The sequence below is a fragment of the Phalacrocorax aristotelis genome, chromosome 11, assembly GCF_949628215.1.
Source record: "Phalacrocorax aristotelis chromosome 11, bGulAri2.1, whole genome shotgun sequence".
In the NCBI taxonomy this organism is placed as follows: domain Eukaryota; kingdom Metazoa; phylum Chordata; class Aves; order Suliformes; family Phalacrocoracidae; genus Phalacrocorax; species Phalacrocorax aristotelis.
This window is the reverse complement of record NC_134286.1, coordinates 22,496,024-22,511,198: the sequence shown is the minus strand read 5'-3', so window position 1 is coordinate 22,511,198 and position 15,175 is coordinate 22,496,024. Positions and strand designations below refer to the sequence as shown.

The 15,175-nt window shown below is 45.8% G+C and overlaps 2 protein-coding genes across 3 annotated transcripts in view; one reads left to right on the top strand and one right to left on the bottom strand.

Moving 5' to 3' along the window:
• Positions 1-15,175, bottom strand: part of LOC142063012 (uncharacterized) — a 313,397-nt gene that overhangs the window by 101,545 nt on the left and 196,677 nt on the right. The window lies entirely within an intron of this gene.
• The window catches only part of LOC142063009 (vascular endothelial growth factor receptor kdr-like), a 142,134-nt gene that overhangs the window by 34,008 nt on the left and 92,951 nt on the right, over positions 1-15,175 (top strand). For both annotated transcript variants that reach the window (XM_075106285.1, XM_075106284.1), the window contains exons 2-3: positions 3,989-4,085; positions 8,045-8,256. In XM_075106285.1, coding sequence (XP_074962386.1) covers positions 3,989-4,085; positions 8,045-8,256 — 309 coding nt within the window. The remainder of the gene's footprint in view (positions 1-3,988; positions 4,086-8,044; positions 8,257-15,175) is intronic.

Here is a 15,175-nt window from a genome sequence, read left to right as displayed (position 1 = left end):
TGGAGTTGGCAACGAGTAATTGAGGGCAGGAACCCAACATCAGATGCAACACACCACTTCCCAGGAGGAGCCTGTCTTTCTTCCTTGGTTCACAGAGGGGGTGTTGTGCTAAGATCTATTTGTAGCTCTGTAGGAGGCAATGGGCTCATACTGCAGTATTATCACTCTAGCATCTTATCCCAAACCATGCCAGAGGATCTAAGGAAGGATGCTGCAGCAGGCTGCTCACCCCAGTCAGGCAGCAGTGGTAGCTTCACAACGGAAATGGCACCGCTGCTGCTTCCCGGGCCTTTACACATCGCTCTGCAGAGCACAGCCTGCCAAGCCGTTTGTTCCTCTGCAGAGCTTTGCTATGGTAATGACATGGTTGGCGTGAGTACTTGTTTTTAATTTTATGACCCTTGCAGCCCTAAAGCAGGACCAAAATTATTTAGTAGAGAAGAGTAGAATGTTATTTTAGGCCTGGACGTTGTAATCTGAGCTGTGCAATCAGAGCACATCAGCTTCAGCAGGACTTGGTCCAGCAGCACGGGTCTCCCATCCCACTCTGGGCAGGTTGTAGTCTTGGTTTTAGACTGTAGCAGAGCACTATCTCAGAAAGTTGTCGTTCAAGCCTGAGAGTTTTTACAGAAGGTGCAGAGTACCTGTGAAAAACTTCTTTTGAGAAGTGCTAGACATGTATTGACTAAAGCCATAAAACCAAAATGAAATACATAAAAATGGTGAACATTCTCATAGCACACTAAGAAGGAGAAGCGCCGCTACTAAGCTACGTGGCTTATTTAAACTGTGCTTTTCTATGAGATGCCAACACGGGGTCAGCTTTGCCCTTCCCAAAACTAGATTGCACCTGCCTGTGTTTCACAACTCCTGCAATCAAAAGCTTACCAGCAAGTAAGAGACCTGCACACAGTGTCCCAGAAAACTCAGTCTTTGTACAAGTTGAATGGCATGTACCTGCAACCCAGGCTGCCCTGGCACCACTGACTGGTGCGAATCCCAAGCTAAACAAATGTTAGGGTGCAGGATTGTGGAAAACGAGGGGATGCGCTGCCAAGCATGATGCAGCCTGCACGCCTGCTTCTCTCTGCAGGAGGCTCCTTACAGCATCCTAACACCTTCTTAAAGCCACAAGTCTCCTCAAATATATAAAACAAATACAAAAGTATCCGTCATGCCCCGGGCCGTCCAACACGCCATCCATCATCCAATGTGCCCCAGGGCAGTCGCCAGCTTGGCCTCCAAAAAATGAAGTCTAGCTCGAAAGGGACCATGGGAGGCTTAAAATTTTGCGAGGCAGCATCCTGCCAGTGGCGTTAGGTGTCCTGGTGTAGCATGGCCTTACCTTTTCTCCCACTACTCTCTCAGTTTTGCCCTCAATTATTTTTTATTTTTTCCAGTCTACTCGGCTTTGGCTCTGGTTTGCCAGAAAGGGCACACGCTGTGTTTATATAAACCCTCTGTCACCTGGCAGCAGCGATCAAACATGTGTGTGGCTGAAGAATTTCTCCTCCTGTCCTCCATGGGGTAGAAACGCACTGAAATGACACTTTGCTTATTCTTTTCTTCAGTTTCCGAAGCCAAAATAAACTTCAGGAACGAAGTAGCTCAGAAGTATAAATAGAATAATTGAAAAATACTTTTCTTTCTTTTAGCAAAAACAGTCTCAAATATTATAAAAGCCCAAGGACTGCATTGCTCTCCGGTCACAACAGCAGCTCGGGTCAAATGCCAGCTGCCTGGCACCGCGCTCCAGACCCCCCCCCAGCGTCACACTTGCTCATGAGAGGTAAAATTCAGGCCCGTTCAAAAGGCCAGCTCAAGATATCAGCTAAGCCCCCCCCTAAGCCCTAAGAACAACTGAAGGCACAAGAGGAAAGAAATAAAGGATTATTTAAAACCCCAGGATTTTCCAAGCCGAAGCAGCACCTGGCTGAAGTCAGAGCACAAACAGCCCCGAGCAGACCACGGGAGTAGCTGTGTCCTGGGAGGGCAGCACAGGACCCAAGCAAGCCTCAGCCAGCAAATTAAATGACACTTGACAAACAGATTCAAAGCTGTCAGCCATTTTTTTGGATTGTTTTTGCAAAGCTCAGCTCATGGTCTTAAGAGCCTGAAACACCTCAGCACCGTGACATAACACATGCCAAAGCTCGGTGCATGCGTGGACTGGTTGTTTCTAGAAACCGGAGGGGACTCGGAGTTGAGTGCAAGTGCGTACTTGCCTGATAGCGTCTCCTCCTGCAGAGTTCGGGGCTCTTTCTGTTGGTTCTTTGCTAAATGTGATGCTGCACCCTGCACGTGTCATCGCGAATGTGTTTAGGAATAACGGCACTTCTTACGAGCAACAGGGGAACTGGAGGGCTGGAACCCACTGGCTATTTTGCTTCCACAGCATTACATGTAATCGCAGTTTTTAGGTAGGGCCATAATAAATAACGTTACAGAGATGCGCTGGAGGGAGTTTGTGTTGGCCAGACTCCAACTTCTTATTCTGCGAAGGACTTCGGAGATAGAGCTACAGCGTCATCAGTTATGCAAAACCTGGCGGGGCGGGGGATATCTCTGATGCTGAAGCAACAGGCAGGACTAATTTGAAGTCGCAGCTAGGGGTCTATAGGAAGGGTCAGGGTGCCTTCGAAGGGAGTCCAGCAACATGCTGTCTGGGCAGGATCCCCTTTGGGAAGGATTCTCTGGTGCTGGGAGATCAGCTGGCCTCCGCTGAGTTACTGATGGGAATTTGAAGGCTCATGGAAGAAGCCAGACTCTCCACACTGGCAGAATATTCCAGGCTAAGAGCATTTTACCCAAATCCAGCAAAAAAGAGATGAGAGTTGGGAGGTGGGAGGCAAGAAAATCACTGTTCCGTCCAGTTGAAAAGTTAAGCCTTAATGTTTCTCTTTTTGCTAGGTATGTTATCTTCACTATTCTGCTGAGAATAATGCCTCTGTTATAAGCCCAGCTAAAGATTTCTGACTTATCAAGTTCAAGGCAAAGGAGAAGATAGAGATTTGAAGAGCAGGAGGGGAAAGAAAACACACGGGTTTAATGTCAGAGCTTTGGAAATTGAGATACTTATCTGAGGCTGTTTTCTCCTTTCCTTGATTATGTTCCTTTGAATTTGGACAAGGAAACCAGCCTGGCCAACCTCACTTCTGGTTCTTCTCAGTTTCACTTTCTGAAAATTATATTGTCATAGCTGTACACTCAGATACACATCTCCCTGAGGAGCCGTTCACATTCAGAAGACATTTCCTGAGTCAGGAGATGATGATGAGACAGACTTTTATCACTACTGTCATTAAAGACCATTGTCTTCAGAGACCTGACGAGCCATGTCACGCTTCCACAGACGATGGTGTCCCAGACACCACTGCAGATTTGCCTCGGAGCATTACGCCAGTATGCAGCCGCGATGCCCACGAAGCAAGCAGCTCGCTATTTAGTTCAAATGCAGTATCTGTGAATGGCGCTTTGGAAAACAGCAGGCTTTCGGTTTGCTTTTAATGTAACAGATGCTTCACAGTTGTGAGTCAAAGAGTTGCTCCCCAGAATTATTGTTTTTTCTTCTCTCATTGATTAAAATGGAATGTATGAGCTCACGCATCAAATTATTTCCCAAAGACCTGACTCCTTCCGCTTTTATATGTGTGTAAAATCCTTTTGAAATGAATCTGTTCTCCTAAAACTGCAATAATTCCGTAATAAAGCTAGCTCTAAATAAAAGGAGAGAAAGACGATTAGCAGAAGCGCAGGTGCTCAATGTTAGAAAAGAAGGAGATGAATAAAGGAAACAAAAAACAAACTAAGGGGATCTCACGACTAACTCCACGCTCAGCTGAATTGCACCAGTATAAATGCAAGCACTGTGTGGGCCCCCAAATTAGGAACTATTTACAAAACAAAAAGCTTGCCTCGACTGTATTGTGCCTGCTCTAACCCTACTGAATAGCCTGCCTAATGATGATTTCTGCTTTATCTGGGTCAGGTCTTGCTGAGGAAGACGTTTTTGAGAAACCAACGCTAAGCATTGCAAAAGACCAAATTGTCATCTTACCAGGAGACACCCTGAAAATAAAATGCAGGTAAGGATTGCTCCAGCAATGCTGGATTTCCTTGGTTGCACTGATTACCTTGGCACAGTACAGCTTCTGGGTAGGGTAGAGCAAAGACTGCTGCAGAGCCAGCTGGGAACCGGCGCTGTTTACCCTCGCACGCCTTTCTGCGTGGGGGAGCATTCGATGGGCTGTAATAAAGCAGGGAGGAAAGTCTCAGCTCAGCATTCAGCTTGGCCAGATTCTTTATGTTGTAAAGGGGCCCAAGCAAAACCCTGAGTCAGCACACGGGAAAGCTTATGGGTGGGGATGTGCCATGCTTAAGGACACGGCTGGAAAATCCTCATCTGAAAATAGGTTCAGATTCAGCTCCTCTGCAGCTAAAATCACTCTTTTGCTCCCTGTCCATAAGTAAACGACAAACACTATCACCAGGGCATGTCATTAGCTCTTTGCATATATATATCTCTGAGCTTAAACTTCCTAACCTCAAATACCATCCAGCCTATAAGATGACAGTTAAATAAACAGCAGTCAGTATGTGTGTATTCAAAGACCCGACCTGTTTAAACATATCATATTCTTTAAATGAAAGATAACCGGGACTCGTAAAAAAACCAGACTGCTGATATTGTAAATTATGGCAGCTCTTCAGTTCTTGGCACAACGTGTGAAAACTGGCCACGCAAGAAACAAGCAAAATTTTGGTAATGACGTGTGTTTACAGGGAGACGATCCTTTGGGGATATAGCGTTTGGTCACGGCTGACTGGCGCATGACTAAGAGTCAAATACAAAGAGCCAAAGCACTTGCTGCTGCGTCAAACATACATTAACTTGCTCGGTGACACAAAAGGCCTCAGATGGAGACATACGTAGGTGTCGCTTGTTCTGAGTGTGGTTTATACACCAAGCTACTGTGAGGGGTTGTTTCTTAATGTCTTCCAAGAGTGTTGTAGGAGAGAAGGCTTAAGGAAGAGAAACTATCACAGTTTCTCTCTCTCTCTCTCTCTCATGCACACAATTTTTTTACACCTTCTTGTAAAGTCCCCTTGACTGTAGCCACTACATGGATGGTTTCTTGCAACAGAAGCTACTGGAAACAGTAAGAAAAAGCAGTGGGAAGGTGAATCTACATTGTAGTTTATGATGACACTTACGTCCCTTCTGATTTTTGTCCTAGTCTATTTAGTTCATTGTTAGAGTGAAAGATAAGTTGACTCATACTGTGTAAATCTGTGATGTCTTCTGGAGTGTAAGGCAGTTTTTTCCCAAATACCTCCTGCTAACCATGTGGCTTCTGAGGTCAAAACAACCTTACAGCGGTATTTTTAGCTTGGCAAGCAACAAGCATAATGGCAATAAAGTTTAAACAGCCCTTCAAAATTTAGTTGCAGTGCTTCATAAAACACATGATGAGGACACAAGTTCCGTGTACTGCTCCAGGCCAATTAAATCAATGCTTTTCAGCAGTTCTCCATCCACTGCCTTTTTAGTCTGTAGGAACATTCTCTTTTTCTCATATCACCAGATGAATAAATAGATGAAGAAATTATTAGCACTTCAGTCCCAAATTGCTTTATGGATGCAAAGCAATAAATCCACATGGCAGGTCTGAGACACAGAAAAGTATGCTAGCATGCCTCCCTGCTAGCATGGGAACGGAGGCCCGGAGCACTTCAGTTCCTTGACTCAGGTCGGCCAAGAGCTGGGAATAGAAGCTAGAAGTGTGATTTCTGCACATGGAGTGCGAGATTCCCTGTATCAGGTCCTTTGCGGATGTCTGTCATCCTGCCTCCTCTGACACACCAGCATCTGTACGCTCACAGATTAGCTCTGGAGTGGCTCAAAGGGAGCTCTGAAGCCCTTCGTACTTCCAGGGGGCATTAGGGCTGCGTGGAGCACAGCACGAGACAGCGGACCAAGCAGGTACCTCTGTGTGAACATCCCTTCTCCCTTAAACTCTGTTCATTTGAGGTTCTTGGCCAGGATTTCCTGATTTTTGGCAGCCTGGCCAAAGCTACTGCTGCGACTCCCCTCTGCCAGACGTGTGAAAATCCCAAAGCAATAGCCAAAGTCTTCATCTTCCACCAGGATAAAATATGCAGGAGGAAGAAGTGGGCACATGTAAGGAAGCACAAGCACATCAAATCCCTCACCTGCTGTGCAGAGCCAGTGTTGCAGTTTTCCAGCCCCGACGGACACCAGACTGGGTGACGGTAGTGAGGCAGGGACATGACGACATGCTGGGAGTTGAGCAGCTGAATGTGAAGTGGCATCGTTCCATATTCCAGGCCAGGACTCCACTTTCTTGCGAGGTGGTCATTACGTCATTAATGACGCTAGTAAGGTAGGGAAAGAGCACTGGGTAGAGACCGCTGTGTCAAAAAACTATTCATTGCTCTGAAGGACAGGAAGCCGGTATGACGGATGAGGTGGGGTTGTCAAAGTCAAGAGTGCATCCAAAACGGAGGGTGAGGCTGCTCACCAGAGAGGATATTCACACTTTCCCCAGTGCTCTTTCAGCTACGTGCTGGGAATAACCTCAAGAGTTCAGCCCCATGTCCGCATCATCTTCAGGAAGGCGACAAAAGGACGGGCAGAAACGGGGGCCAAGAGGATGTTTGTTTAAGTGTCTCTGAATTTGCTGGCAAACCCCTTCCCTTATTGCACCCATTTCACCACTACAAAGCCACTGGCACAGAAAGAGTACTTAGAGTTATCAGCTAACTGGAAGCTTCACACAGCTTGCTTGTTAGGTACGTTTGGTATTGGCAGCTCTATATTGAGTCAATGTGTCTAGACCGGATTTCTCCCTGGCAACACTCAGGGAAATCCAGAGGTTCTTACTCCTTCCTCGGCTCAGCGAATGCCATTGGATCAATGGGAGTTCACTGAGTGAGAAGGGGTGAGTCAAACCCCTGTCCTTTTGAAGAGCAGCTTCTCTCTGCAAACACAGACAGAACTGTCTCCCTCTAATATTAACTTCTTCCCTGGAAAAATCCATGGACAATTACCCCCATAGCCCACCAGTTGACCAAAAAGCAATCTGCTACAAAAAGACCATAATCTTCTCATAAGCATGTAGAACATGTTCTAGTACATCACCAGAGCCCTCAAAGTGCAGCCCAAGCAGAAGAGAGCTCGAAGAGCTCCTGCTGCCATGGTGAGGCCTGATGTTTCCAGCCAAACAGGACCAGCGCAACCTGTGCATGTTACTGAGCTAACTCAGATCAGCTGAGGGCTCCCTCCGAGTCCTGCAACAGGTTATAAAAAGGCCTTGTTTTTTGTTGGTGAACTACGTAGAATTGCATTCGATGTTAGCTGTGATCATAGGTGAGACAACGAACAGGTCAGGTGCGTGAAATGGTGTATCATCTGCCCTGCTAGCTTTATGTTCTGACTGCCGTGACAGTGAATCGAAAAAAAAATGTGTCTTGAGCAGATATTCTAAGATCCGTAACCTGATTAGTTCCAGACCCTTCACAAAAATCAAGATTGAGTCACTGCTGATTAAGCAAGAAGGGCGATGCGAAGTTACATAAATGTTCTCCTCTCTCCATGCAGCCTTAGTATAAGAAAATATAAGTTAATTTAGCTGTTAAAATATGCAAAGTCATCAGCTTGGAAGAAACATATAATTTTATCTCATGCTTTCTAATGTTTGAAGTGGCTAAAACACAGTGTTATACAAACAAACCCATGTTCAGGAAGTCTGATAAAATAAAAACTAAACTTTCCTCCAGAAGCTAGCTTGCTACAGTTCCCACAGAGTATTTCAGGAACGCCCCCCGCTCTGGGGAAGAGTGTGGGGTGATCCACCTTAATGCCTTATGGGTGGAAACGCAAACGCCCAGCAACCTTTATCATTCATTTCCAAATGACAAGAGTAGGAACGCTGGGAACGTCGGTAAGAGTTGGCCAGAAGGAAGCCCAAATTTTGCCTGAAGTCATGATTCTATCTTTAATTTTGGTGCGTTGTGTTGACAGGGGAGCACCTTCTGTAAGCTGGCTTTTGAGCGGGGACCAGAAGGAAGATCCCCGGGTGCACATAAGTAATTGTCGCAATAACACAAGGCAAAGCTGCAGCATGCTTGTCATCAGGAAAGTCATAGCTAATGACACCGGTTACTTCACCTGCGTTCATGATGACTTCCCATCTAATGAGGATCTCATGGCCAAGATTTATGTGTTTGTTCAAGGTAAGATTTCACTTTGGTTTTTTGTTACGGCTTTTTGGTAATATAAGCTGTGTTCAGCTGTGGGATCTGTGCTAGGCAGAACAAGCAATCCAATTTAGATGCTCTCGCAAATCCCACCTCCTCACTGGCCCAGCACTGGGACAAGCACCAGCTTTGACATTTTGAAGAGGCTGGATATATTTGCCAGCTGAATTCACAGGATCATAGATGTGAGAACCAGAAATTACCTAGCTTGTTCAATTCCAGAACTGGAAAACTAGATTGTCCCATCTAGTTTTGTGTTCCAAATAACTGATACACTGATTCTTTAAACCTCTTTTCCTTTTCTTTTCCTTTTAAGGCTAATTTTTTTTACCCTGAAGGGTTTTGCTATCACAGTGCTTTTCCTAAGATTCATCCTGAATACCCAAGTCCTCTCTTTCCCTTCCTCCCCAGGCATGAAACTCCCTGACAACATTCTTTGTAATTCCTCTCTCTCCTACACACTTGTGTACTGCTTTGTCCCTCACATCTGTGAGACATACTTAGCAACACTGGATGACTGCATTATACATATTTTCTTGTAAAAATAAGCCCGTTGCTCATTTTTGTTCTCTTTAAGCTGCCTCTCCCCCATGTGTCAGAACCGTAGAGTTCGGATCCAATAATAAATAGAAGCAGAAACTTCAGAGCGTGGCCCTCTGTGATTATGTGAATGTAACATACTGAATGCACAACCATTTATAATACAAATTTTTATTAGAAGAATATTCCCCAAAACGCTGATTTTTTTTCAAACCTACTTGACAAATGCATTACTAAATGACCGAATCATCTTGGATCTTCCAAGCTGACATTATGAATAGTCAGACAAATGAGCTGACTTTTAGCGTCTTGAATAGGGGATGACATGAACTCCACTGGTGCTGAATAGGCTTACTATCCAGTTGCCCACAAAGACTCATGAAAATGAATTAATTTCATTTTTCTAGTAAATGACAAAACATGATTCTTTGAATCCTCTTACTAAATAAATGCTAGAGAAGCAATGAGCTCGTCTGATATTATTCAAATAGTTCAGCAACCTTGTACTTGCAGAAAGCGCATGTATTTGCTGGGCAGCTCTGCCAGTGTCATGGTACTGCTAATGATGGTGAAACCGTCACGAGGCGTGATTTCCATCCCAAGGGGATTATGATATACTCTCACGGCTAAATTCAATTCCTGCACTACTAGGTGAACACACCTGTGTGATTCATGGGATGACATTTTCCCGTCTCTTTATGCCGGTTGAAAACAGTCCCTTTCTACCCTTATCCTGCTTTCCCAGTAAGTCTTCCTCCTATCGGAAAGTAGCTTTTTGGTGTTACTTATTAGTTCCTGCAGTCATTTTTTTTCTCCCTTTCTGTTTCCTTTTTTTTAATTTTTCCCTGTTACTGTAAGCCCTGGTTGCTTTATCCACCCTAGCTCTTGTGCTGAGTTGTTTCCTTTTCTCATTACACACTGCTCAGATGCCCCATATCCAATATTGTTAACCCAGCCCAATGCCTACGCTTCAGGAAATAGCGCATTGAAAACTCAATTCTCTATCCTGATTCAGTGCCCTGGCTGGCTACCCAGGCCTTCATTACTCTATGGTGGGAGCACGTGCAGGAAATGTTATGGATCTTTTGGGACCGCCTGAGTATTTTCCTTAAGAAAATATCTCAAGTTATGAAATGCTTGCCGGTGATGCGCTTGGAACAGCGCTAATCTAAAAAAATCGCAGGATGTCCTCTCGTTCGCCTGGGATTTCTGTGCCAAGGTTCCCCTGAAAAACAGTACTGGATGGCTGTTTTATCTAAATCACCCTCCAAGACTGACCTCTCTCGAATGCAATTTAATTGTGTCATATGCCCTCCCTGCTCTAAAAGCTCTTACCCAGACTCCTGTGCTTTAAAAGTTATAGAAGGAAAAGTTATTGAAGGAAAATGAACCAGGTTGTTCTACACACTCCATGGGTGAAGTAGTGAGAAAGGCAGGTTGGCGGGGATCCCTCTGGTCCCCGTCCTAGCGAGCCAGCTGCTCCTCCACCCCAAAGCGGAGCTCTGCCGCAGCAGTTCGGTCTATAAGCTTGCAAGTGCCTGCTGAGTTCTGCCCTGCCAGTCTGAGGAAGCTGCTTGGCCCCAGCGAGATGAAGCTATTTATACCTCAGCATGGATGCTGTCCTCAGGGCACGCTCTTCCTCCCATTCAATTCCTGTGTATATTTGTTGAAAGCCAGCAGGCTGTCTGGGGGACAAGCAAGCTGTTCTTCAGTGAGGGGTCTACGAATTGTGGAGTCAAGCAAGGCATTCAGAACGTACTTACGGTTTTGTTCAATATCTAAACACGCCTTTTAAAAGGAAATAGGTCCGACAGTGCCTGGACATCACTGAGAAACCCATCAGTTGTCTCCAAGTGAAGAAACTCACAGTTGCCTGTGAGTGCCAGGGAAGGGAGAGCTCCAAAAGACACCTCTCTGGACGTTTTGTGGAGAGAGCAAGTGCTCAGCAGGGTGTTTATGACGCTGAGCCAGGTGGAGTGAGAAAATGTTGAGCCAGACCCTGAAGGCTGGAGGTTCTTCTGAGGTTACAAGCCATTATTGCCAAAAAAGGAAGGGGAACGGTATTTTTTCCCTTCATTCGTGGCCTGCTGCTTGACACCAAAATGAGAACATGATTGTATCGGAAGCCCTGCTTATTGGCTATTATTTCCTGTGCTTGCTTCTGTTTTTACAGTCTCCCTGGTGGGGTTTCTAAGCTCCGTCAGAATCTGGCATTCAGCAGCTCTCCCCCCTGGTGCAATTGAGCCGCGACCCCTGCACATCAGTCAGATCATAAGGGACCCAAAGGCGGCAGGGTCAGCTGCCATGCCTCAGCTGTGCACTGACAGTCTGGAGGGAGGGCGAACTCAGGATCTTATTCCTGAATAATTGTTCCCGAGGCCTTTTCTGCTTCCCGCTGCAGCTGCAAGTCCCAAGGATCGTAATTAAAAAGCAAGACAACCCCCTTCTCCTGTTGCCCATCTCCTTGTTGAAAACACAACATAGCTTAGGGCTGGGACAGAAATAGTTGGGTGTTTTTTAGCTGCGTTGTTTAGCTTCATTGCAACTCTGAGGGATAACCTCTGCAGCGAAACGCAGCGTCTGGTCGAACACGGCGCTGCAGTGCTGAAGGAGAAGAGCAGCCAAGCAACTCTCCCATGGCTGCTGTCAGAGAAGAGGGTGAATGGGGGAAGCCCACCCTCAGACCACAGAATATGCTGTCTCTGCTGAGCCAGTTCGGGACCAGTAGCAGTAAAGACAAGTCTTCACTGCAAACTAGCTGCCTGCGTAGGAGCCCATGTCAGAGAGACTCATGTGGACGGCATTTCCACTGCATATGCTGCCAAAGCCAGCTAGCCAATGTCATTTGTTTCTATCTATCTTCTGCAATTACCCTTCCCAAGCAAATGGATACTTCCCTGTGAGGAACATACTCATTTATTTCAGCCTTTGGAATCCCTGTGCCAAAGGAAAGGGCAGGCTGTCTATTTTGTGTTAAAATATAGACAGCCCTCTCTACAACATTTCCTAGGGTACGTACAAAATTGAACACTGCTTAGAGAAGGAAGTCAAGAAAGACAAATCAAGCCAATATTCGCTCCACCTTCCCAAAGGGCTATCCCAGGCCCCAGCCTCGAGGGAAGTCAGGATTTGCAGCTCTCAGCTATTTGAAATACTGTTACTGTCAGCAAAGCAACTGTCTCAAAGTGAGATAGTCCTCAGGGCGTCAGCTGGAAGAGCTCTCTGTACCAGCTGAAACGCTGCCTCAGCTTTTGCAGTGATTTCCCCCTGCAGTCCTTAGCTCTATGTAGCGGTAAGGGATTTGCTACACCTTTTTGTACCGATCAGCCAATGCATCAGCAGGAAGGAGCACAAGCTCAATTCGGTTTTGCTTCCCACTATCAGCAACTGTCTGACCTTGTTACTGTGGTAAGTGGAACCGGTCACATCTTGCCAAATAGTGTCTAGAAAAGTTCATCCAAGATTCCAAGATGGGCTTTGATTCCTGTCCACACACCCCAATAGTACGGCTTTGCTAGGACTGTAGGGCTAAAGGAGGCAACTCCTCATGGCAGACGTGGGGCGCGCAGGGCAGGAACAGACATTCTCCATCATTTTTCATGTAAAGCAGGGCTGTTATTCTGTTTCTTGAACTAATTATGGCCACGATGGGCTGGTTCTCAAATAACTACTTCAGAAACACACGAGTCCCACCTCCACTGACCAAGACACTAATTGGCATGAAAGGATCCAATGCAGCAGTGTCGGCTGCCACTTGAGGGTCCAAGTACACCAATTCCTCTTTGTGCCTAGTGTGGTTCCCTCTTTGAACATATAGGTTGGGGAACGTTTTAACAGTGCCTTCCCACCCAGAGCAACTCAGCTGCTGGTGTTTCACCATCTCAGTGTTACTATGAGTTAAGAACACGGATTAAGGGAGTAATTTGTTTCCATACATTTGGTTTTCAACACTGATGTCCGCAGGACCACAGCATAACTAGAAGATACCCCTGCAGGGAAGCTGAATTCTGACTCCTTTTAAAGTTTGTATGAACACCATGAAGCACCAGCACTGCAGGCTGGAGCCAGAGTGCAGTTCTGCCAGGAGTCCAGAGCACTAGAACTGGAAATCAAATTCGAAGCAAGACAGACTTTTATATGGGAGCCCAAGTCCTCTCAAGGCCATTCTGAAGGAAAAAGGGGGATGCATCCAAGCAGCTTGTCCTGTCAGAGCATGCATCTCACTGCTTGTCAGCTCCAGCAGCGAGGCATGCCCAAGGAAGGGTATCAGCTCTCCCTTACTATTGCAAACGATGAGGAGGAGAGGAGGTACAAGTACTGCATCAGGATAGAGGGTAACATCAACCACATTCTCTTCTTTATCAAATGGTACAGCCCAGAGAAGCCCCATCTTCTTCATCCCTTCCCCACCAAGAGAACTCTAAAGAGGATGGAGGTGTGTGAAAGCACCCCTCACGTGAGATCATGTTTTGGTTCTGATGTTCTTTGAAGCTGATTTCTGCCTCCTTAATTCTCCAGACAGTTCACAGAGATAATCTGAATGTGAGAAGCAGAGATGCAGGGCCAGGGTGACAGCCCTGACTTGGGCTTTGGCTTGCTTTCCAGAAGATATTACCAATGAGAACAGTTGGAGCTGCATTTCTTTCTGTCGTGCTGGAGACCCTGAGACAGCTACGCTTGCTGCCAGACGCTCAGCAAGCTGAGATAGGCAAATGCTGTCCTGTCTGCTCGGTGTGGAGCCCAGCAGATAAGCTGGCTGTCTTGCACAGACTGGTGGAAGGGTTTGGCACCATATCCTAGTTAACAGTGTTTAGGGCTACATGACATGGGAATATAGGCTACGTCACTGTGCAGGACCCTCTCAGTTGTTCCTCAAGTATTAAGGGCTGGATCCAAGGGAAAGATGCTTTCAATTCTGAATCAAAACATCCAGTATCTTCAAATCATACCCTAAAGCGTCACTTTTAAGTGGAGGAGCCCTGTAAGACATGATGTTGAGTGAGCAGCCTAAGGTCCTGGCACTAAGTCAGTGACAGCACTTGACATCCTAGCATGAGGAGGTAACGATCCCCTCCTTCTCACTGATAAAGAATTTTTAAATGAAAGCCTGACAGCCCAAAATCACACACACATTTCCCCCACTCCTTCCTTCCTGTGTCTTATCCACTCACTAGCTGCTAATTGCTGAGCCTTACTCAAGGTCTGAAGCTGGCAGCAGCTAACGTTCTTAATGATGGGACTTCAGGTAAAGCTGGTGAATATTTTCTATGCCGTCTATGCCTGCCTAAAACCTAGTGTTGTGGGGAGTCAGAATTTATGAATTCCTCTGATGACTGAAACATAATTCCAGCCAAAGTGTGGAGACTTCTTTTTTTAAAAACATAAATCTTTCCATGTTGGCTTTCACTTGTTTGGCAGCGAGAAGCATTTTGCTTCCACAATTTTTGAAGTAACATTTTTTAAAGTAATATTTTTCTCCACCAACGTGCCTGTGTTTCTAACAGCAATCTCCTGGGGAAGAATGTATTTCATTTGACCAAAACAGAATGCTTTATGTTGACTCAGGATGGCTTCTGGGGGTTTTGCAGTCACTTTTGTTTTGCCTAAAGAGAAAATATTCCGCTTTCTGTTTAATCTAAACATTCCACCACCAATTCTTTTCACTGGCCCGCCAAACTGAGAAGTCCTTTACTTTCAAAGATCCAGTTTCAAAAGAAGTGCCTTTACAGAAGTGACTCCTGTACGTAGAAGCAGCTTTGGTGTGTACCAGGAGGAACACAGCAGGCCAGGAGTTTCCTTGCAAAGCTTTCCAAAATACTCTGACCAAAGTGTCACTTAACTGCTAATGATCTTATTATCGTAAAGAACAAATTATAAACCTCCTCTCAGTGTTTTTGACCTTGATGGACACAAACTTCATGGGGATTATGTCAAAACATGAACCTAAAGAACCTGTGAAACTCTGCCCAGGTTTCCCAGCTAAGGTATGACTGGAGGAAGAAAATAAATAGTGAGGGTGAGAGAATTATCTTTAGCAGGAGCAAAGTGAGAAGCAAAATGAGAGCATTCAGGAGCTCCACAAACATGAACAGCCCCGTGGATGACTGTCCTCAAAGGCCATTTAGTGCTTATCATCTCAGTGGGCTGATGGATCGTATCTGAAGAGAGAGGTGGTGTTATCTCCACAGGTTTCGATATGACACAAATATCATGAGACAAATTGCCGCCATGGCGTAGGAAACACGAGCAGAAATGAAAAGCACCCAAAATCCTGTACAAAATCCTGTGTGTGTGTCTCAGGAGGATGTTTCGAACACGCAGGCAGGTGACACGGTGCTGAAAAGTAAAGAGCTGT